This window comes from Scylla paramamosain, chromosome 35 (assembly GCF_035594125.1).
Source record: "Scylla paramamosain isolate STU-SP2022 chromosome 35, ASM3559412v1, whole genome shotgun sequence".
Lineage (NCBI taxonomy): Eukaryota > Metazoa > Arthropoda > Malacostraca > Decapoda > Portunidae > Scylla > Scylla paramamosain.
Window position 1 is genome coordinate 1,072,962 of NC_087185.1, and position 23,169 is coordinate 1,096,130.

Below are 23,169 nucleotides of genomic sequence, written 5' to 3' on the forward strand. Positions count from 1 at the left end.
GAATCCTTGAACAAGAGATTCCGTGAAAAGATATTTAGATTAGAATGGCCTCGGAGAAGGATAATATCTGAACGGAATAAATTCATACTTTTTATTATAAAGGCCATACAAATTATGGAGATCAATAATATTCCATGCAATAAATTCTTTAAAATAAGCAGATGGAAAATCAATGCAAAAAAATGTCCTTTTTTTCACCTTTCCTTTCTTTTCTTTTCTGTCTATCCTCAACACCAACCACTTTTCTATTTTTATTCCCTCCCATTCCATTAATTCCCAACATATTTCCTCTCCCTCTCCTAACTCTTCACCCCTGTCTGGCTTTAGGTCTTCGTGAACACTGATGCCTTTCCTGTGCACGTAGTGAACTGCTGACACCAGGTTCCTCACGACGACCGAAGCCCGAGGATCACAATGTAGGTGTGTGCCTGTGAAACCAACATGAATTAGATACAGGCATACAATGATTAAATGCAAGGAAAAGAAAATAATATGATCTTAAACTAATTGTTACTTAAATCATTTTGTGTAATATCAATGACATCTCCAAAAGAAAGAGTGAGTGAAGTTGAAAGTAGTGATAGGTGAGGAAAGCTACTTGGATGGTAGTACTTGGATGGGGTAGAGAAGTGTGTGTTAAAGACATCATGCAGTTGAACAAGCAACAAGGAAAGGTCTAGATAAGGAGGATGGAGGTTCTTCTGGTGTGGCCACCTCCTCAGGGGATGCTCCCACAGAGAGTGAGGCAACACAGAGATAGGTAGATGGAGAGAATGTCAATGACTGTTAAAAGATAGTAGAGGAAGAAGAGTGGTCTGATGAAATTAGTGTATTCAAGCAGGAATCACTCTAGTGCAAGTGTTTATCCATAACTGAGAGTGGTAGGTATTACATAGTGCTCAGTAAACAAACTCCACAAAACAAAGGCATATATGGAAGACATTTTCAACTTTCATTATTCAGCTTCCAATGTTGAGAATCATGAATAGATGCTTACCTCATCATGGAAAACTTCATGGAGGTTGTTGACAATGTTGGAATGTCCTTGGCAAGCCCAGAGTAAATTGATTTCTTGTTGGCAGTCTAGTCTTCTTGACACTATCTCCACAGGAAAGTGTTGTTGCCCGCTGGACTTTTGTACACATTCCCGACAGACACTGAAGCTGCCGTCTCCGGTTATATTATCTCGGAGATTCAGTTCGTATTTTTGGAAAAATGGTGAGTCCTGAAAAAAATACATGTCTATGAGTTATTTCATACATTTTTTTTCATCACAAGTACTTTAATAATTAAATGAGAAAGTATGCATACAACTAGACACAAATATAATTCACACATAACTAAAACTAATAAGATGAGGAAGCTGGGAAACTCCTAAACTATATATCTATTCTTACAATGAGTCTATCCCTCACAGGGGAAGACATCAGCCATGCATACTTATATTATTACTACTGCTACTACTATGACAATTTACCTTTACTGTCAAAATCACGCTGAGACAATTCACCAAAAATTCAAGTATGTTTTAATGCTTTCATTGATACAAAACAATTTGCAGCACCAGAAGTAATGCATGAAATCTTTATAATAATCATCTACGTGAAAGAAGGGGATTAAAAAGAATGGATTTTGCAATTTGTACCCAGTTTAAAGATTAGAGATGGCTGTGGAACAAATAAAAATGTCTTAGAGTGATTAATGGTTAAGGAAAGATGTAGCAAACAGCAGTCAAAGAGTTAACAGTGAAGAATCAACATTAGCAAGTAAATCAGCAACAGCAGGATAGAAACTGAGTACTAACCTTAAAGCTACAAGCCAATAATAGGTTGGTTGTGGAAGGTCTTCTGTCTGGTGACATCTTGAAAAGGCTGCTGCTGTCGCTGATGACACTGTCAGTGAAGAGAATTGATGGAGCAACGTAGGAGTAGCCCTGAAATAATAATGTAACAATACTATCTTTGGAAGAGTACACACACTCATATAAATACATACATACATTCATACATATACATATACAATTAAGTCTTATTTGGGTACTTACATTGAACATTTTCTCAACATCTGGAGGAACGATTGCTGGAGAATCCTGTGGTATCATTGCAGTGAACTCTTCAGAAAAATTACTAACATCTAACTCAGTACTGATTCTTGGTACAAAGGGAGCAGGTACTTTCTTTTGAGCAAGGTCATCCCAATTCAATTTCTGTCAGGAAAAAAAAGGAATTACCACTTATTACGACCAAACCACATCATTTTTTTTTTCTTTCTAAATGTATCTAAAAGTTGCATCAGTATAAACCACTTGGTCATTAGGTCACAACCACTACTACTAAAGACACAACATGACTTCAAGGTAATCTTTCAAAGGAAAATATGAAAGGATGGTATTTCTACCTCCATTCCTGTTTCTCATTTACAGACTGGTAAGCAAAGGATGAAGGAAAGTGAATAAAAGAACAGGTATAGAGAGAGGATGACCAGCTTAGTTCAGATCACCCATGTTGCAGCTAAATTTGTACTGTATGAGTGAGCAGCCTCAATACAAACCTTAAAAAATACATGGTACACCCTACAAACAAACAAACAAACAAACAAACAAAAATAAATAAATAGATAATAGGATAAAAAAAAATTGAAAAAAAAAAAATAATAAAAACAAACTGAAAATATATAAACCAATACAAAACACAACAAACCCACATACCACCAAACAAGACAGAGTGGAACCTCGCAGGGACGCCGATGATGTGCTGGTAATACGTGACACAGGAGAGCAGAGAGGAATACAAGCCGCTGGAGTCGTGCTTGGAATAATAGTCGAGGAGAGCAGGAAACAGAGCCAGCACCACCGTGAAGCCGAGCAGGTCCAGGATCAGACTGCCGAATACCACCTTGCTTGTCCGTGCGTTCCTCTGCGGGTGTTAGGTTCGGTTAGGTTATGTGAGGTTAGGTTAGGTTAGGTTAGGTTAGGTTAGCATATGTTAGGTAAGGGTAAGTTAGCATATGTTAGGTTAGGTTAGGTTAGGTTAAGTTAGGTTAGGTTGGGTTAGGTTAGGTTAGGTTAGGTTAAGTTAGCATATGTTAAGTTAGGTTAAGTTAGGTTAGGTTAGGTTAAGTTAGGTTAGGTTAAGTTAGGTTAAGTTAGGTTAGGTTAAAAGAAGTTAGGTTAGGTTAAGTTAAGTTAGGTTAGGTTAGGTTAAGTTAGCATATGTTAGGTTAGGTTAAGTTAGGTTAGGTTAAGTTAGGTTAGGTTAAAAGAGGTTAGGTTAGGTTAGGTTAAGTTAGCATATGTTAGGTTAGGTTAGGTTAGGTTAAGTTAGGTTAGGTTAAAAGAGGTTAGGTTAGGTTAGGTTAAGTTAGCATATGTTAGGTTAGGTTAGGTTAAGTTAGCATATGTTAGGTTAGGTTAAGTTAGCATATGTTAGGTTAGGTTAAGTTAGCATATGTTAGGTTAGGTTAAGTTAGGTTAGGTTAGGTTAGGTTAAGTGAGGTCTTTTTTATCTTTTATTTTCTCTCAGTATTTTTTTCTTATAGTATTTTGTTGCCTTTGACCAGTGTCCCTCCTATATATACAAAAAATAAAACAAAATAAATAAATAAATAAATAAAGTAAAACAAGAACATTTTTACGACTTTAAATCATTTTCCCGACACACTTGTGCATGGAGGCAGTGTTCCATGAGTGTTGAGTGACAAATATTGCATCTCAACTTAGCAACACACACCAACACAACACACTGCTCACCTTCTCCTTGATGTCCGCAGCCTGTAGTGCCCCTCTGTCCCTGCTGTCCACCTCACCACCACTGCCGCCGCCACCGCCATCGCTGCCGCCAACTTGCTTGCCGGATCGGAGGGTTGCCATTGCTCTGAAAGTTACGTTAGGTTTGGTTAAGTGGGGCCGTGGGAAGAGGATGTAGATTAGGTTAGGTTAGGCTAGGCTAGGTTAGGTTAGGTTAGGTAAGGCTTGGCTAGGTTAGGCTTGCTTAGGTAAGGTTTGGCTAGGTTAGAATTGCTTAGGTTACATTAGATAAAGTTTGGTTAGGCCAGCTTGGGATTAAGAAACGAGATAGCCAGTCTTGGGGAGGAGGAAGCACCAGACAGAAGTTAGGGTAGGCTTCTTTGGGTTAGGCTTGGTTTGCTTAGTGGCAGCTGAGGAGTGAGAAGCTCAACCACGTTAGGTTAAATTTGAGGTAATATTTTAGTCATTTTCTCTCTCACCACCAAAATTTTCCCACTGTAAAAACTTTCTTAATATTTTTTTCTGAAGGTTACAAAACAAAGCACACGTTTTTTCATCACAGACCCGTAAACACCACCCCTTTCTTCCTTCACACACACACACACACACACACACACATTCCCTCACAGAAACTTTTAAACACGTAGATATAATATAGCATTTTCTTCTTTACACACACACACACACACACACACACACACACACACAGACAGACCACTATATTCCTCTCACAACATGTAACCTTCTTACGTATCGCAAACTTCCAAACTTCATTATCCTCTCACTTCCTCCTCCTGTGCTTTATTCCACTGCTTCCGTGGCGTGGGAGAGTGAGGGAGAGTGAGGGAGAGCGAGAGAGAGTTTTATCACCAGCTGGAAGGAAAGTACCGCTTTGTTTACATCTAAGAAGACGCGGATGTCACTTCTGTCAACAGGGTTACTAATACTGAGAGAGAGAGAGAGAGAGAGAGAGAGAGAGAGAGAGAGAGAGAGAGAGAGAGAGAGAGAGAGAGAGAGAGAGAGAGATTGTCATATAACCATTTTATACTCAAGATAATAAAAGACAGCAAGCGTTTAATTATTAATTTTCCAACTTTCTTCGCTTGTCTAACCTTTCTTCCACACTGCTGGTGGTGGTGGTGGTGGTGGTGGTCTTCCTGCTTCTCTATTTCGTCCCTCTACATTTGTATCTGAAAAAAAAGATTGTATTACTGAATCAACACCAATGAACGCTTAACCTTACCTAACCTAAAGTGTACCTCTGTTTTTACCCTCTACCCATCACTACAACCTCCAGTACCTTCCCCTGCTAGGACTCCAACACCACAACACCTCGTACAGACCCAGACATCGCCCCCACATGCATCTAGAAGCTTCATACATCACAACACACGCTATAACACCCCTGACACGCTTCTACTATCACAGTCCCCCCTAAAACACTCCAGAACCTTTTATTTTACCTCCAGCACACCACTTCTACCCTCAAAGACCCAGTACTTATCTGCAACATGCCTTTAACATAACCAAAACACCTCAAAACCAATCCAATCATACTAAAACACCTTAAACACTCCTAAACGCACAAAAAACACCCTAAACACATCGAAAGTGCACCAAAATATCCCCAAACACACTTAAAATACTCCAAAACTCACCCAATTGACTTTAAACGCATCGAAAACACACCGTACCTACCCAAAACACACTCAAACTCATCCATAACATCCTAAAACACACTTAAAACATCCCAAAACACTGAAAACGGCCCAAAACACACATAAAACACCCCAAAACACCCACTGACCTAAAATACCCACAAACGCACCCAAAATTCCCCGGTATCCACACAAAACACACCCAAACTCGTCCATAACATCCTAAAATACACTTGAAACATCACAAAACATTGAAAACAGTCCAAAACACACTTAAAGCACTCCTAAACAAGCCTAAGACACCCCAAAACACACCAGGAACGCTAAATATTGACTCAAACATCACCAAATCCCTAAAACACACACTTCAACACCCTTTCAACACCTCCAGACACACTGCAACACTCCCTAAACACCTCCAGACACACTCCAACACCTCTTAAACACACCAAATACACTGGAAGCACTGTCAGGGAAGACAAATACTACCAAGACAGACAGGGCAGCAGGGAAAATTAAGCTAAATATTGTTTTCTTATCATTTTTCTGTTTTACCACCTCCTCTATTCCTTCTCCCTTCCTCTTCCTCCTCTATTTCTCTTATTTTCTTACTCATTCTACTCTTATCTACACGTCTGAGTTTAGAAACACGTGGAAACACCAGGAAAACACTGCAAAATACGATAATTATTACCGAGGAGACAGCGGAGCCGATCAAGGGCCCGGGTCCATCATGGCGGATGTGACGTCACGGCTAATTTACGTAAGGTAACGGATTTGATTTCGAAATTGACCCCTCGAAAAAATGGAGCTAGGCTGGAATGCCTTATATATTCTGACTTGACAAATACTTTAAAAAATATCCACAATATTATAACAGCTCCAGCTTGAGTAGTATTTAAAAAATATCCAAATGAAATATGGAAAAAGTGTTGAAATATTCGGCACCATTTAAATCATTGAAAACTCCACATCATTTGAATTTTTAGGAACGTAAAAATTTTTAAAAAATCTGAACTATCATCTTACACCATCAAAAGTTACCTGGAACAAGAATAAACAAATAAAACCGAAATTGTGTAAAAAACAAGTGTTGGAACCTAATTACGATTAAAAACCACTGGAAAGTCCACCTATTTTGACTCAACAACAAGATAAAACACTTTAAAACATACAAACTATTTTTTCAGGCATTAAAAAGTTAGTTACAAGCTCAAATAGAGACACAATAACACAAAAAGTGTTATAATCACAACTTTTAACAGGACCATAAACCATTTTTAAAACCCACTTATTCCTCTCAACAGGAACCAAAAAACAATTTAAAAATCATAAGCAATTTTTAGAAATACAAAAGACGTAATTAGAGCGTGAAATAAAAAACCAAGTTTGTCAAAATAGCGTCAAAAAAACACCCCACATTTTCGTCAATCAACACAAAATTGGACACAAGTCAACACAAGCAGCGAAAACACTTCTAAAGCAAATAATTATTTTTTTAAACCATAAAAACATGCTATACTACCAAAATAAAGAAGTTAAGAAAAATACCCAAAAAATATTGGAACCCACAGATTCAAACAGGTAGCCAGGCATCATGGCGGCCCTTGCCAGTGGAGAGGACGGCCGCTATTTTGCCTGTTATTCTTCCATCGTAACTAAATGAGGCAATGGCGGATATATCTAGCTAGCGGATATGAAAGCCTTGTCATGTGGCTCCACTTAGTGACGTGTTAGGCTTACAATAAGTGACAAATAAAGCAGATATTGGCGGATAAATGGGGAAGGCTGCCTCCACCTCAGCTGATAACATAAGGCAAGTGGATTTTTTTTACGTTTTTCTAATTCCTGTCATGGTTAATTAGTAAGAGTTTTGTGGTGGAGGCTTGGAGCGCTTGTGGCACCGTGGAATGCTGCGTCACATCAATATATTGCTAACGAGGTGCAAAAACATGAAATACCAGGCTTAACAATAAACCTGACAGCCCTGTGTTGTTGTTGTTGTTGTTGTTGTTGTTGTGGGTGACAGGTAACAACACTATCACAGTCACCGCCTGTTACATCAGACTGTGCAAATTAGCTGGCTGGACAAGGGGTGGGCGGGTTTCTTACCAATATTAGCCTTGGTGGCCCTGTAGGCACCTCCCTGTAGGCACCTCCCGGAAGGCACCAAGCTTGCACCAGCACACGCAGGCACCCACGGCCCTGTCACTGTCTTGTTCTGGCAAAATACATTAAATAAAGCCACAGTTTATGGCACCCTTTGAACACAGTGCCTTTCTGTGTCACGTCTGGTGCTGTGTTGTCCTCCCTTGGCCTGCTCTGCACAGTACGGACACAAACCTATCCACAACACACTTTTACCTTTCAATAACAACCACCAACTTCTTTTATATTATACTAAACTAATAGAAAATTAAATATAAAGAATTATAAGCGTGTAAAAATAAATCTCAGGCCATTATCACTGTAATTGTCAAAGTATGTAGACGTTTACTGATTGAAGCGCCAAATTCAAACTGGTCGTGGCTTACACTGCAATGTCTCGTCCCTTGTGTGGCGTAATGTGCAATCATTGAAAAGCTTGTGTGAATTAAAGGCTTGGCTTAATACTGTTATATCTTACCTTATCGTTATTAAATATTTACCATTTGACGTTAAAAAACAACAATACTTCACAGAGATATCGAAGTATAACAGAGGCTTCCATACTGTAGCTAATGATCAACAGAGAATTACCAGCCTTTCTCTGTGTGTCAAGGAGAGCCCTTAGGGAAACGTTCGTGTGCGTGTGTGTGTGTGTGTGGTATGGAAAGATATAATTGCTTAAGTACAGCCTCTCTCTCTCTCTCTCTCTCTCTCTCTCTCTCTCTCTCTCTCTCTCTCTCTCTCTCTCTACGTATTTTGCCTGTCTGTCCTCGTGTGTGTGTGTGTGTGTGTGTGTGTGTGTGTGTGTGTGTGTGTGTGTCATTTATTTATTTAAGTTATTTTTCTTCTTCACGCAGATAGTAATTGATGAACACAACACACCACGTGGAGAGAAGCAAGGTGTGGAGTACCCAAGCCTCTCACAGTCCATGCTAGTAGACTCACCCTGCATGTGGAGATCTCCCAAAATGCACGGAGGTTATTCCAGAGCTGCAGGACAGAGTACTTGAGGCCATTGGTGAACAGAAAGCTGAGGTTGAACAAAGGTAGAGTAAAGATTACACTGACATTTGGGACATTGACGTTGTTTGTTACCAGTATTATATTGATTCCTTTTATTTCAGCCAAGAATTGATAGCTGCCCAAGGTGTAAGCAAGATTCACAATGATGAGGTCATTGTGACGTGTGCAATGTGTCCACTGGTCTTGGCCTTCCTGACCAAGGCAGCCACACAAAGGAAATTCCACGTTATTGTTGCCGAACGTGCCCCTAAATATGATGTAAGGTGTTTTATGCGTCTCTTTCACGTCATCGTGTCTGATGTGCACAATACATAACACAGGGACTGCCACATGTAGGGGTGATGGCTTCTTGCAGCTTCCTTTATTTTATTACGTTCTTATGTTCTCAATACATCTTTTACTTGTGCAGGGTCACCCAGTGGCAAAAGCTTTATGTACTGCTGGAATTGAGACAACATTAATTCAAGACTCTGCAGTGTTCCCCATCATGTCACGTGTCAACAAGGTCATCAAAGGTCATCGTTGGCACCGAGACGGTGGTGACCAACGGAGGCATTGAGACCTTTGTTGGTGCAGCCTCTCTTGCCTCACCACCAAAGTTTTATTCTGTTCCAGTAAGTTTTATTTGTTAGTCATTATCCTGATACCTCTTTCAGTGGGGCAGTATTTGAAACATATTTACTGTTGCAAATTGAACAGGGAAGGTATCACAAAAGTACATACCATTTTATTCTCACAGAAATTCTTGATTCCAGTTTTTGATACATTCCTTTTCCACATGTTTATTTCATGTAGGTGGATATACATTCCTCGTGTTGAGTGTTGGATGGTCCTTTCTCAAACCTCAACCTGTTGTTGTCTCATGTGGAGCTAGATACTATCAGATCAGTACCTATATAATATTGAAAATCATGGCATGAATTGTGCATTTTGCTTATTGTCACAAATCTTCATTTTCAGCTGTATGTGTGCACTCCCACATACAAATTTAGCTTGATGGGCTGTGAAGAAATAAGCCACCAAACCACCACTTCTATTATCCCAGAGGGAACAAAGTTTTGGCCGTCTGTAAATACTGCGCTGACTCAGCTAGATTACGTTCCTCCAGAAAATGTCACCAGTTTGATAACTAACAAGTGAGTTTGTGTTGTTCATATGACTGTGTGGTCCTTTCAAGGTGTGATGTTGGGGGTTCATTTCATTTTTTTATTTGCTTTCCTTGTTGGGCCTGGGCTGACCTCAGGAGACATCAGTATTTGTCAGCTTTATGCACAAACTGTTATTTAGCACTGTACTTCATCTCCCAGTAAAACTTCTGATCCTAAATGCATCAAATGAAAGGCCTTTATGTTTTACTTATGAGTGAGATAAACAACTTACTCAATTTATTATACAGTAAAATCCCTCTCATCCGGCATTCCAGTATCCGGCACATTTTTCCCTGAGCCTTTAAATCAATAAAAAATCAACGTGTGCTCACAAAATCAATTAAAATTCCCACGCGAGGCATACTCCGTCCCCTTGCCACCACAGCGCACTGCTTCGCGCCACCCGCAGCCCACTGCACTGTGTTTACTCAGTGACTCAGTCCCGCGTGTGCACTGTTTATCGCCCGACGCCTTCATCACGCCTAAAGTTGTAGAAAAAAGGAAGTGTGTTGTGCTTACACTTAAGCAGCTGATCAGATCAGCTGATCATCATTGTTGTGGTAAGATGCGTGAGTGTAGGGTGGTCATCGTGGACATAATTTCACTTCTATTCAAGTGTCCGGCACGTCGGCGGTCCCGTTGATGCCGGACAAGAGGGATTTTACTGTACCCTGTTTATCTTGCACATCTACTCACTTAGCTTTAAATAATGGCTGCTGACCATTTAAATCTCTTTTATTTCAGTCGAGGTACTGCACCATCCTACGTGTACCGGCAGCTTAGCGAACTGTACCGTCCCACTTCTTGTGATCTCTAAGGTAACAGCTTTAATCCTTGCAAATAAGGAATAAGAGAAAAGAGACACACCTGCCATTTGTACTGTTATGCTGTAGTGTTCTGTCATTTTTTTCCTCTTTTATCCTAGAACCATTTTTGGTCATTCATGTTTATAAAAATTATTATACAAAAATGTTGAGCTTAATATGTTTGGTGTAGTTTTTTGTAACATGTGTTATTGTTAATGTGTGTGGTTCCCCTCAGGAAGAATGTTGCAGTATTAGCAGTAATGTTACAGCCAATGGAAGTGTCTGTATTGTGCTTTGGTGGGAGGTTAATTTGATGTATTTTTAGAGTTGTGCAGGATATAGCAAGCCCTCAAAATAAAGAAAATAACTATAGAAAACACTCCTTGTATTGAAAACACCACTGCAGAGAAATCTCTAATGAAACAGGAAACCCTACATTCAGTACTGTGTGGTTCTTGCACTAACACTGAGCTAAATGCCTTTTGGATGGTTGTACACTAAAAATAATGTAAAAATCCCTATAAACAACTGTCCCTGCATTAAAAACCTTTCATCACAAAATTACACACAAGATACTCAACCAGTGCATGAATGTTCAAGCGGTACCATGAAGATATGAGGCTTTTGGCACTGTTTGAAGGTTTTGAGGAGTAACAAACAGGACTTAAACAGAAAGAAGCACTCACTGCTAATGTTTAAGCTTGTGAATGTTGTTTAGGTGGTCTGTGTAAGGAAGAAACAACACTCTATGGTGTGGTACTGCTGGTGAATGCCATGGTGGAACACATACAGGAAATGGCCACATCTCTGGTTGCAGGGCACAACAACACCCACTTTATAACCTGTACCTGTGAATAACAGGATGTAACAGAGGCGCTGCATAGTGAACAGTGAAGCACGGTGTCTTCGTGCTGCCATCCTTTTCCTTGTCAGGCATCAAATGTGCAAACCCAAAATCCACAATCTTAATAACTGAATCTTCAGAAGAATCCTTGAACAAGAGATTCCGTGAAAAGATAATTAGATTAGAATGGCCTCGGAGAAGGATAATATCTGAATGGAATAAATTCATACTTTTTATTATAAAGGCCATACAAATGATGGAGATCAATAATATTCCATGCAATAAATTCTTTAAAATAAGCAGATGGAAAATCAATGCAAAAAAACTTCCTTTTTTTCACCTTTCCTTTCTTTTCTTTTCTGTCTATCCTCAACACCAACCACTTTTCTATTTTTATTCCCTCCCATTCCATTAATTCCCAACATATTTCTTCTCCCTCTCCTAACTCTTCACCCCTGTCTGGCTTTAGGTCTCCGTGAACACTGATGCCTTTCCTGTGCACGTAGTGAACTGCTGACACCAGGTTCCTCACGACGACCGAAGCCCGAGGCGAGCCTCTGTGAACCTCTCGTGTTTCCTGATCCTCTGAAGCAGCCAGCTCTCCACCTCCAAGGAGCTCCATCACAATGTAGGTGTGTGCCTGTGAAACCAACATGAATTAGATACAGGCATACAATGATTAAATGCAAGGAAAAGAAAATAATATGATCTTAAACTAATTGTTACTTAAATCATTTTGTGTCAAAACGATTTAATATCAATGACATCTCCAAAAGAAAGAGTGAGTGAAGTTGAAAGTAGTGATAGGTGAGGAAAGCTACTTGGATGGTAGTACTTGGATGGGGTAGAGAAGTGTGTGTTAAAGACATCATGCAGTTGAACAAGCAACAAGGAAAGGTCTAGATAATTATTTGACCAACAGAACCATGTCTGTCCGCTTGAATGGGGCAATATCTAAAGACCAGAAAGTGAACTATGGAGTCCCACAAGGCTCAATTCTTGGCCCGCTATTGTTCGGCATTTATGTAAATGATCTGTCAGAGCACGTTAATGGTTTCATAGTGCAATACGCGGATGATACTCAAATATTACACGAAGGCACAGTTAACAACATCCATCAACTCATTAATGATGCTGAAACAACTCTAAGACAATGTAAATGCTATTTTCTGAGTAATGGCCTACTTTTAAATCCAAGTAAAACGCAATGTATTTTCCTAGGCAATCGCCAACTCCTAGCTAAGATTCCTCCTGACACTACCATACATTTTGATGGAGAGAACATACTTTCAAGTTATCATGTTAAGAATTTAGGAGTGTATTTTGATAAATATATGTTGTTTGATGTTCATTTAAATGAGTTACAGAAGAAGGTGACAGGCATATTAATGTATATAAATCGAATTAGTAAATGTTTTGATAAACCCACACGAATTCTTGTTACTCAATCACTTGCATTAAGCACAATATATTACTGCATTCAAGTGTGGGGATCAACAAACGAAACTCTTCTGTGTAAGGCCCAAAAACTTCAAAACTTTGCAGCTAAAGTAGCAGTGGGAGGTGGCAGGAAATATGACCGTGCATCACCTTTCCTTAAAGAACTTAAATGGCTCAGGGTTAAGGAGAAACATATGTTTGACATTTGCGAAGATGTTATCCTGATGGCTTTCTATCCTTTTTATCTTTTAATACTGTAAATGATGTGACAAACAGTAAAACTAGACAAAGAAACAACTTGCATGTTCCCCGGACCAGAACAGACAGCGGTGCCAGGGACCTCACTGTGTTGGGTCCTAAGTTGTGGAACCAACTCCCATCCACCATCACCCTGTCTCAAAATCTAAACAGTTTTAAGACTAACCTCAGGAAACATTTCCAATCTGCAAATATTATATAAATATTTTAGACATATGTTAGAAAACGCACAGTGATGAAGCTTTACACCCATATTTTATCCAGCATTTTATGGTCTTATTATCATTTAAACATAATTTTAAGGACATTCATGTATTTTATTTTACTTAGAGGTAGACATTGCACTTTAGTGTAGAAATACTATTTTAGTTACCATGATTATTTTATACTCTTAATATTTTTTGATGACAACATTCTGCAATTTAATCATTTAGTAGTATACTAAGATATTTCAATCTACAGTTTAGTTTTATGACCTCCATATTTATGTAAAGCTATGTGAAATATAATGTACTTAATAACCACTTTCGTGGAATAAAGAATCTGAATCTGAATCTGAATCTATCCCTCACAGGGGAAGACATCAGCCATGCATACTTATATTATTACTACTGCTACTACTATGACAATTTATTTACCTTTACTGTCAAAATCACGCTGAGACAATTCACCAAAAATTCAAGTATGTTTTAATGCTTTCACTGATACAAACCAATTTACAGCACCAGAAGTAAAGCATGAAATCTTTATAATAATCATCTACGTGAAAGAAGGGGATTAAAAAGAATGGATTTTGCAATTTGTACCCAGTTTAAAGATTAGAGATGGCTGTAGAACAAGTAAAAATGTCTCAAAGTGATTAGTGGTTAAGGAAAGATGTAGCAAACAGCAGCAGCAGCAGTCAAAGAGTTAATAGTGAAGAATTAAAATTAGCAAGTAAATCAGCAACAGCAGAATAGAAAGTGGGTACTAACCTTAAAGCTACAAGCCAATAATAGGTTGGTTGTGGAAGGTCTTCTGTCTGGTGACATCTTGAAAAGGCTGCTGCTGTCGCTGATGACACTGTCAGTGAAGAGAATTGATGGAGCAACGTAGGAGTAGCCCTGAAATAATAATGTAACAATACTATCTTTGGAAGAGTACACACACTCATATAAATACATACATACATTCATACATATACATATACAATTAAGTCTTATTTGGGTACTTACATTGAACATTTTCTCAACATCTGGAGGAACGATTGCTGGAGAATCCTGTGGTATCATTGCAGTGAACTCTTCAGAAAAATTACTAACATCTAACTCAGTACTGATTCTTGGTACAAAGGGAGCAGGTACTTTCTTTTGAGCAAGGTCATCCCAATTCAATTTCTGTCAGGAAAAAAAAGGAATTACCACTTATTACAACCAAACCACATCAATTTTTTTTTCTTTCTAAATGTATCTAAAAGTTGCATCAGTATAAACCACTTGGTCATTAGGTCACAACCACTACTACTAAAGACACAACATGACTTCAAGGTAATCTTTCAAAGGAAAATATGAAAGGATGGTATTTCTACCTCCATTCCTGTTTCTCATTTACAGACTGGTAAGCAAAGGATGAAGGAAAGTGAATAAAAGAACAGGTATAGAGAGAGGATGACCAGCTTAGTTCAGATCACCCATGTTGCAGCTAAATTTGTACTGTATGAGTGAGCAGCCTCAATACAAACCTTAAAAAATACATGGTACATCCTACAAACAAACAAACAAACAAACAAAAATAAATAAATAGATAATAGGATAAAAAAAAATTGAAAAAAAAAATAATAATAAAAACAAACTGAAAATATATAAACCAATACAAAACACAACAAACCCACATACCACCAAACAAGACAGAGTGGAACCTCGCAGGGACGCCGATGATGTGCTGGTAATACGTGACACAGGAGAGCAGAGAGGAATACAAGCCGCTGGAGTCGTGCTTGGAATAATAGTCGAGGAGAGCAGGAAACAGAGCCAGCACCACCGTGAAGCCGAGCAGGTCCAGGATCAGACTGCCGAATACCACCTTGCTTGTCCGTGCGTTCCTCTGCGGGTGTTAGGTTCAGTTAGGTTATGTGAGGTTAGGTTAGGTTAGGTTAAGTTAGGTTAGGTTAGCATATGTTAGGTAAGGGTAAGTTAGCATATGTTAGGTTAGGTTAGGTTAAGTTAGGTTAGGTTGGGTTGGGTTAGGTTAGGTTAAGTTAGCATATGTTAGGTTAGGTTAAGTTAGGTTAGGTTAGGTTAAGTTAGGTTAGGTTAAGTTAGGTTAGGTTAAAAGAAGTTAGGTTAGGTTAAGTTAGGTTAAGTTAAGTTAGGTTAGGTTAGGTTAAGTTAGCATATGTTAGGTTAGGTTAGGTTAGGTTAAGTGAGGTCTTTTTTATCTTTTATTTTCTCTCAGTATTTTTTTCTTATAGTATTTTGTTGCCTTTGACCAGTGTCCCTCCTATATATACAAAAAATAAAACAAAATAAATAAATAAATAAATAAAGTAAAACAAGAACATTTTTACGACTTTAAATCATTTTCCCGACACACTTGTGCATGGAGGCAGTGTTCCATGAGTGTTGAGTGACAAATATTGCATCTCAACTTAGCAACACACACCAACACAACACACTGCTCACCTTCTCCTTGATGTCCGCAGCCTGTAGTGCCCCTCTGTCCCTGCTGTCCACCTCACCACCACTGCCGCCGCCACCGCCATCGCTGCCGCCAACTTGCTTGCCGGATCGGAGGGTTGCCATTGCTCTGAAAGTTACGTTAGGTTTGGTTAAGTGGGGCCGTGGGAAGAGGATGTAGATTAGGTTAGGTTAGGCTAGGCTAGGTTAGGTTAGGTTAGGTTAGGTAAGGCTTGGCTAGGTTAGGCTTGCTTAGGTAAGGTTTGGCTAGGTTAGAATTGCTTAGGTTACGTTAGATAAAGTTTGGTTAGGCCAGCTTGGGATTAAGAAACGAGATAGCCAGTCTTGGGGAGGAGGAAGCACCAGACAGAAGTTAGGGTAGGCTTCTTTGGGTTAGGCTTGGTTTGCTTAGTGGCAGCTGAGGAGTGAGAAGCTCAACCACGTTAGGTTAAATTTGAGGTAATATTTTAGTCATTTTCTCTCTCACCACCAAAATTTTCCCACTGTAAAAACTTTCTTAATATTTTTTTCTGAAGGTTACAAAACAAAGCACACGTTTTTTCATCACAGACCCGTAAACACCACCCCTTTCTTCCTTCACACACACACACACACACACACACACACACATTCCCTCACAGAAACTTTTAAACACGTAGATATAATATAGCATTTTCTTCTTTACACACACACACACACACACACACAGACAGCACTATATTCCTCTCACAACATGTAACCTTCTTACGTATCACAAACTTCCAAACTTCATTATCCTCTCACTTCCTCCTCCTGTGCTTTATTCCACTGCTTCCGTGGCGTGGGAGAGTGAGGGAGAGTGAGGGAGAGCGAGAGAGAGTTTTATCACCAGCTGGAAGGAAAGTACCGCTTTGTTTACATCTAAGAAGACGCGGATGTCACTTCTGTCAACAGGGTTACTAATACTGAGAGAGAGAGAGAGAGAGAGAGAGAGAGAGAGAGAGAGAGAGAGAGAGAGAGAGAGAGAGAGAGAGAGAGAGAGAGAGAGAGAGAGAGAGAGAGAGAGAGAGAGAGAGAGAGAGAGATTGTCATATAACCATTTTATACTCAAGATAATAAAAGACAGCAAGCGTTTAATTATTAATTTTCCAACTTTCTTCGCTTGTCTAACCTTTCTTCCACACTGCTGCTGGTGGTGGTGGTCTTCCTGCTTCTCTATTTCGTCCCTCTACATTTGTATCTGAAAAAAAAAGATTGTATTACTGAATCAACACCAATGAACGCTTAACCTTACCTAACCTAAAGTGTACCTCTGTTTTTACCCTCTACCCATCACTACAACCTCCAGTACCCTCCCCTGCTAGGACTCCAACACCACAACACCTCGTACAGACCCAGACATCCCACACACGTGCATCTAGAAGCTTCATACATCACAACACACGCTATAACACCCCTGACACGCTTCTACTATCACAGTCCCCCCTAAAACACTCCAGAACCTTTTATTTTACCTCCAGCACACCACTTCTACCCTCAAAGACCCAGTACTTATCTGCAACATGCCTTTAACATAACCAAAACACCTCAAAAGCAACTCCAACCACACTAAAACACCTTAAAACACCTTAAACACTCCTAAACGCACAAAAAACACCCTAAACACATCGAAAGTGCACCAAAATATCCCCAAACACACTTAAAATACTCCAAAACTCACCAAATTGACTTTAAACGCATCGAAAACACACCGTACCTACCCAAAACACACTCAAACTCATCCATAACATTCTAAAACACACTTAAAACATCCCAAAACACTGAAAACGGCCCAAAACACACTTAAAACACCCCAAAACACCCAGACTGACCTAAAATACCCACAAACGCACCCAAAATTCCCCGGTATCCACACAAAACACACCCAAACTCGTCCATAACATCCTAAAATACACTTGAAACATCAAAAAACATTGAAAACAGTCCCAAACACACTTAAAGCACTCCTAAACAAGCCTAAGACACCCCAAAACACACCAGGAACGCTAAATATTGACTCAAACATCACCAAATCCCTAAAACACACACTTCAACACCCTTTCAACATCTCCAGACACACTGCAACACTCCCTAAACACCTCCAGACACACTCCAACACCTCTTAAACACACCAAATACACTGGAAGCACTGTCAGGGAAGACAAATACTACCAAGACAGACAGGGCAGCAGGGAAAATTAAGCTAAATATTGTTTTCTTATCATTTTTCTGTTTTACCACCTCCTCTATTCCTTCTCCTTTCCTCTTCCTCCTCTATTTCTCTTATTTTCTTACTCATTCTACTCTTATCTACACGTCTGAGTTTAGAAACACGTGGAAACACCAGGAAAACACTGCAAAGTACGATAATTATTACCGAGGAGACAGAGGAGCCGATCAAGGTCCCTGGTCCATGATGGCGGCCGTGACGTCACGGCAATTTTACGTACCGTAACGGATTTCATTTCGAAATTGACCCCTCGAAAAAATGGAGCTAGGCTGGAATGCCTTATATATTCTGACTTGACAAATACTTAAAATAATATTCACAATATTAAAACAGCTTTAGCCTGAGTAGTATTTAAAAAATATCCAAATGAAATATGGAAAAAGTGTTGAAATATTCGGCACCATTTAAATCATTGAAAAGTCCACAACATTTGAATTTTTAGGAACGTAAAAATTTTTAAAAAATCTGAACTATCATCTTACACAATCAAAAGTGACCTGGAACAAGAAGTAAACAAATAAAACCGAAATTGTGTAAAAACCAAGTGTTGAACCTAAATACGATTAAAAACCACTGAAAAGTCCACCTATTTTGACTCAACAACAAGATAAAACACTTTAAAACATACAAACAATTTTTTCAAGCAATGAAAAGTTAGTTACAAGCTCAAATAGAGAGACAATAACACAAAAAGTGTTGTAATAACAACTTTTAACAGGACCATAAACCATTTTTAAAGTCCACTTATTTCTCTCAACAGGAACCAAAAAACAATTTAAAAATCATAAGCAATTTTTAGAAATACAAAAGACGTAGTTAGAACGTGAAATAAAAAATCAAGTTTGTCAAAATACTGCTAAAAAAACACCCCGCATTTTCGGCAAGCAACACAAAATTGAACACAACTCAACACAAGCCACGAAAATACTTCTAAAGCAAATAATTATTTTTATAAACCATAAAAAACATGCTATACCAGCAGAATAAAGAAGTTAAGAAAAAAATTAAAAAATATTGGAACCCACAGGTTGAAGCAGGTTGGCAGAGGTAGCCAGGCATCATGGCGGCCCTTGTCAGTGGAGAGAACGGCCGCTATTTTGCCTGTTATTCTTCCATCGTAACTAAATGAGGCAATGGCAGATATATCTAGCTAGCGGATATGAAAGCCTAGTTATGTGGCTCCACTTAGTGACGTGTTAGGCTTACAATAAGTGAGAAATGAAGCAGATATTGGCGGACAAATGGGGAAGGCTGCCTCCACCTCAGCTGATAACATTAGATAAGTGTATTTTTTTGACGTTTTTATAATTCCTGTCATGGTTAATTAGTAAGAGTTTTGTGGTGGAGGCTTGGAGCGCTTGTGGCACCGTGGAATGCTGGGTCACGTCAATATATTCCTAACCAGGTGCAAAAACATGAAATACGAGGCTCAACAATAAACAGTAAGGTTAACCACTGACCTGACAGCCCTGTGTTGTTGTTGTTGTGGGTGACACGTAACAACACTATCACAGTTACCGCCTGTTACATCACACTGTGCAAATTAGCTGGCTGGACAAGTGGTGGGCCGGTTTCTTACCAATATTATCCCTTGTGGCACTGCAGGCACCTCCCGGCAGGCACCAAGCTTGCACCAGCACACGCAGGCACCCACCACGGCCCCTGTCACTGTCTTGTTCTGCGAAAATACGTTAAATAAAGCACCAGTTTATGGCACCCTTTTAACCTAGTGCCTTGTGTCTGACGTCTGGTTGTGTCGTCCGTCCCAGCCTGCTCCGCACAGTACGCAAGCCAACCTATCCACAAGACACTTTTAGCTTTCAATAACAAGCACCAACTTCTTTTATATTATACTAAACTAATAGAAAATTAAATATAAAGAATTATAAGCGTGTAAAAATAAATCTCAGGCCATTATAACTGTAATTGTCAAAGTATCTAGATGTTACTGATTGAAGCGCCAAATTCAAACTGGTCCTGGCGGGTCTTGCACTGCAATGTCTCGTCCCTTGTGTGGCGTAATGTGAAATCATTGAAAAGCTTGTGTGAATTGAAGGCTTGGCTTAATACTGTGTTATATCTCAGCTTATCATTATTAAGTATTTACCATTTGACGTTAAAAAACAACAATACTCCACAGAGATATCCAAGTATAACAGAGGCTTCCATACTGTAGCTAATGATCAACAGAGAATTACCAGCCTTTCTCTGTGTGTCAAGGAGAGCCCTTAGGGAAACGTTCGTGTGCGTGTGTGTGTGTGTGTGTGTGTGTGGTATGGAAAGATATAATTGCTTAAGTACAGCCTCTCTCTCTCTCTCTCTCTCTCTCTCTCTCTCTCTCTCTCTCTCTCTCTCTCTCTCTCTCTCTCTCTCTCTCTCTCTCTCTCTCTCTCTCTCTCTCTCTCTACGTATTTTGCCTGTCTGCCCTCGTGTGTGTGTGTGTGTGTGTGTGTGTGTGTGTGTGTATCTCATTTATTTATTTAAGTTATTTTTCTTCTTCACGCAGATAGTAATTGACGAACACAACACACCACGTGGAGAGAAGCAAGGTGTGGAGTACCCAAGCCTCTCACAGTCCATGCTAGTAGACTCACCCTGCATGTGGAGATCTCCCAAAATGCACGGAGGTTATTCCAGAGCTGCAGGACAGAGTACTTGAGGCCATTGGTGAACAGAAAGCTGAGGTTGAACAAAGGTAGAGTAAAGATTACACTGACATTTGGGACATTGACGTTGTTTGTTACCAGTATTATATTGATTCCTTTTATTTCAGCCAAGAATTGATAGCTGCCCAAGGTGTAAGCAAGATTCACAATGATGAGGTCATTGTGACGTGTGCAATGTGTCCACTGGTCTTGGCCTTCCTGACCAAGGCAGCCACACAAAGGAAATTCCACGTTATTGTTGCCGAACGTGCCCCTAAATATGATGTAAGGTGTTTTATGCGTCTCTTTCACGTCATCGTGTCTGATGTGCACAATACATAACACAGGGACTGCCACATGTAGGGGTGATGGCTTCTTGCAGCTTCCTTTATTTTATTACGTTCTTATGTTCTCAATACATCTTTTACTTGTGCAGGGTCACCCAGTGGCAAAAGCTTTATGTACTGCTGGAATTGAGACAACATTAATTCAAGACTCTGCAGTGTTCCCCATCATGTCACGTGTCAACAAGGTCATCAAAGGTCATCGTTGGCACCGAGACGGTGGTGACCAACGGAGGCATTGAGACCTTTGTTGGTGCAGCCTCTCTTGCCTCACCACCAAAGTTTTATTCTGTTCCAGTAAGTTTTATTTGTTAGTCATTATCCTGATACCTCTTTCAGTGGGGCAGTATTTGAAACATATTTACTGTTGCAAATTGAACAGGGAAGGTATCACAAAAGTACATACCATTTTATTCTCACAGAAATTCTTGATTCCAGTTTTTGATACATTCCTTTTCCACATGTTTATTTCATGTAGGTGGATATACATTCCTCGTGTTGAGTGTTGGATGGTCCTTTCTCAAACCTCAACCTGTTGTTGTCTCATGTGGAGCTAGATACTATCAGATCAGTACCTATATAATATTGAAAATCATGGCATGAATTGTGCATTTTGCTTATTGTCACAAATCTTCATTTTCAGCTGTATGTGTGCACTCCCACATACAAATTTAGCTTGATGGGCTGTGAAGAAATAAGCCACCAAACCACCACTTCTATTATCCCAGAGGGAACAAAGTTTTGGCCGTCTGTAAATACTGCGCTGACTCAGCTAGATTACGTTCCTCCAGAAAATGTCACCAGTTTGATAACTAACAAGTGAGTTTGTGTTGTTCATATGACTGTGTGGTCCTTTCAAGGTGTGATGTTGGGGGTTCATTTAATTTTTTCATTTGCTTTCCTTGTTGGGCCTGGGCTGACCTCAGGAGACATCAGTATTTGTCAGCTTTATGCACAAACTGTTATTTAGCACTGTACTTCATCTCCCAGTAAAACTTCTGATCCTAAATGCATCAAATGAAAGGCCTTTATGTTTTACTTATGAGTGAGATAAACAACTTACTCAATTTATTATACAGTAAAATTTCTCTCATCCGGCAGCTTCAAGTATCCGGCACATTTTTCCCCGAGCCTTAAAATCAATAAAAAATCAATGTGTACTCAGAAAATCAATTAAAATTCCCACGCGAGGCATACTCCATACTCCATACTTCATCACGCCTAAAGTTGTAGAAAAAAGGAAGTGTGTTGTGCTTACACTTAAGCAGCTGATCAGATCAGCTGATCATTGTTGTGGTAAGATGCGTGAGTGTAGGGTGGTCGTTGTGGACGTAATTTCACTTCTATTCAAGTATCCGGCACGTCGGCGGTCCCGTTGATGCCGGATAAGAGGGATTTTACTGTACCCTGTTTATCTTGCACATCTACTCACTTAGCTTTAAATAATGGCTGCTGACCATTTAAATCTCTTTTATTTCAGTCGAGGTACTGCACCATCCTACGTGTACCGGCAGCTTAGCGAACTGTACCGTCCCACTTCTTGTGATCTCTAAGGTAACAGCTTTAATCCTTGCAAATAAGGAATAAGAGAAAAGAGACACACCTGCCATTTGTACTGTTATGCTGTAGTGTTCTGTCATTTTTTTTCCTCTTTTATCCTAGAACCATTTTTGGTCATTCATGTTTCTAAAAATTATTATACAAAAATGTTGAGCTTAATATGTTTGGTGTAGTTTTTTGTAACATGTGTTATTGTTAATGTGTGTGGTTCCCCTCAGGAAGAATGTTGCAGTATTAGCAGTAATGTTACAGCCAATGGAAGTGTCTGTATTGTGCTTTGGTGGGAGGTTAATTTGATGTATTTTTAGAGTTGTGCAGGATATTATAGCAAGCCCTCAAAATAAAGAAAATAACTATAGAAAACACTCCTTGTATTGAAAACACCACTGCAGAGAAATCTCTAATGAAACAGGAAACCCTACATTCAGTACTGTGTGGTTGTTGCAGTAACACTGAGCTAAATGCCTTTTGGATGGTTGTACACTAAAAATAATGTAAAAATGCCTATAAACAACTGTCCCTGCATTAAAAACCTTTCATCATAAAATTACACACAAGATACTCAACCAGTGCATGAATGTTCAAGCGGTACCATTTGCTCCCTTCTGCACAGCTTGCAGCAACACTTCTGGCGCTGCATAGTGAACA

At 39.4% G+C, this 23,169-nt stretch overlaps 2 protein-coding genes and 1 long non-coding RNA gene across 19 annotated transcripts; 1 reads left to right on the forward strand and 2 right to left on the reverse strand.

Annotated features, from left to right (window-relative positions):
* Window positions 1–77: 77 nt before the first annotated feature.
* Window positions 78–2,185, reverse strand: LOC135090492 (ribosomal protein S6 kinase alpha-5-like). Of its 2 annotated transcripts, none has more exons than XM_063987286.1 (4): window positions 2,045–2,185; window positions 1,805–1,892; window positions 998–1,225; window positions 78–428 (listed from the first exon to the last, which is right to left on the reverse strand). In XM_063987286.1, the coding sequence occupies exons 1-4, from the start codon at window positions 2,062–2,064 to the stop codon at window positions 387–389; spliced, it is 378 nt and encodes a 125-aa protein (XP_063843356.1). In that variant the 5' UTR covers window positions 2,065–2,185; the 3' UTR covers window positions 78–386. The 2 variants fall into 2 exon arrangements, with proteins under 2 accessions (XP_063843356.1, XP_063843355.1); XM_063987285.1 differs by having other exon boundaries at window positions 1,805–1,933; window positions 2,045–2,178.
* A 4,788-nt stretch (window positions 2,186–6,973) lies between these two features.
* On the forward strand, window positions 6,974–22,886 carry LOC135090501 (uncharacterized). 9 transcript variants are annotated; one of them, XR_010261967.1, is made up of 6 exons: window positions 6,974–7,223; window positions 20,483–20,667; window positions 20,746–20,907; window positions 21,054–21,258; window positions 21,605–21,780; window positions 22,442–22,886. It is a non-coding gene; the product is annotated as an uncharacterized LOC135090501 (long non-coding RNA). The 9 variants fall into 9 exon arrangements; XR_010261966.1 differs by having other exon boundaries at window positions 20,746–20,902; XR_010261965.1 differs by lacking the exons at window positions 20,483–20,667; window positions 20,746–20,907; window positions 21,054–21,258; window positions 21,605–21,780; window positions 22,442–22,886 and adding exons at window positions 8,413–8,597; window positions 8,676–8,832; window positions 8,984–9,188; window positions 9,535–9,710; window positions 10,467–10,907 and having other exon boundaries at window positions 6,975–7,223.
* Window positions 11,592–16,938, reverse strand: LOC135090495 (uncharacterized). Of its 8 annotated transcripts, none has more exons than XM_063987302.1 (6): window positions 16,875–16,938; window positions 16,508–16,595; window positions 15,731–15,854; window positions 14,945–15,152; window positions 14,285–14,446; window positions 11,592–14,173 (listed from the first exon to the last, which is right to left on the reverse strand). In XM_063987302.1, exons 3-5 carry the CDS (start codon window positions 15,848–15,850, stop codon window positions 14,430–14,432), a joined length of 345 nt encoding a protein of 114 aa, XP_063843372.1. In that variant the 5' UTR covers window positions 15,851–15,854; window positions 16,508–16,595; window positions 16,875–16,938; the 3' UTR covers window positions 11,592–14,173; window positions 14,285–14,429. The 8 variants fall into 8 exon arrangements, with proteins under 8 accessions (XP_063843372.1, XP_063843376.1, XP_063843371.1 ...); XM_063987306.1 differs by lacking the exon at window positions 16,875–16,938 and having other exon boundaries at window positions 11,592–12,012; window positions 14,045–14,173; window positions 16,508–16,660; XM_063987301.1 differs by lacking the exon at window positions 16,875–16,938 and having other exon boundaries at window positions 11,592–12,012; window positions 14,045–14,173; window positions 16,455–16,656.
* Window positions 22,887–23,169: the final 283 nt, after the last annotated feature.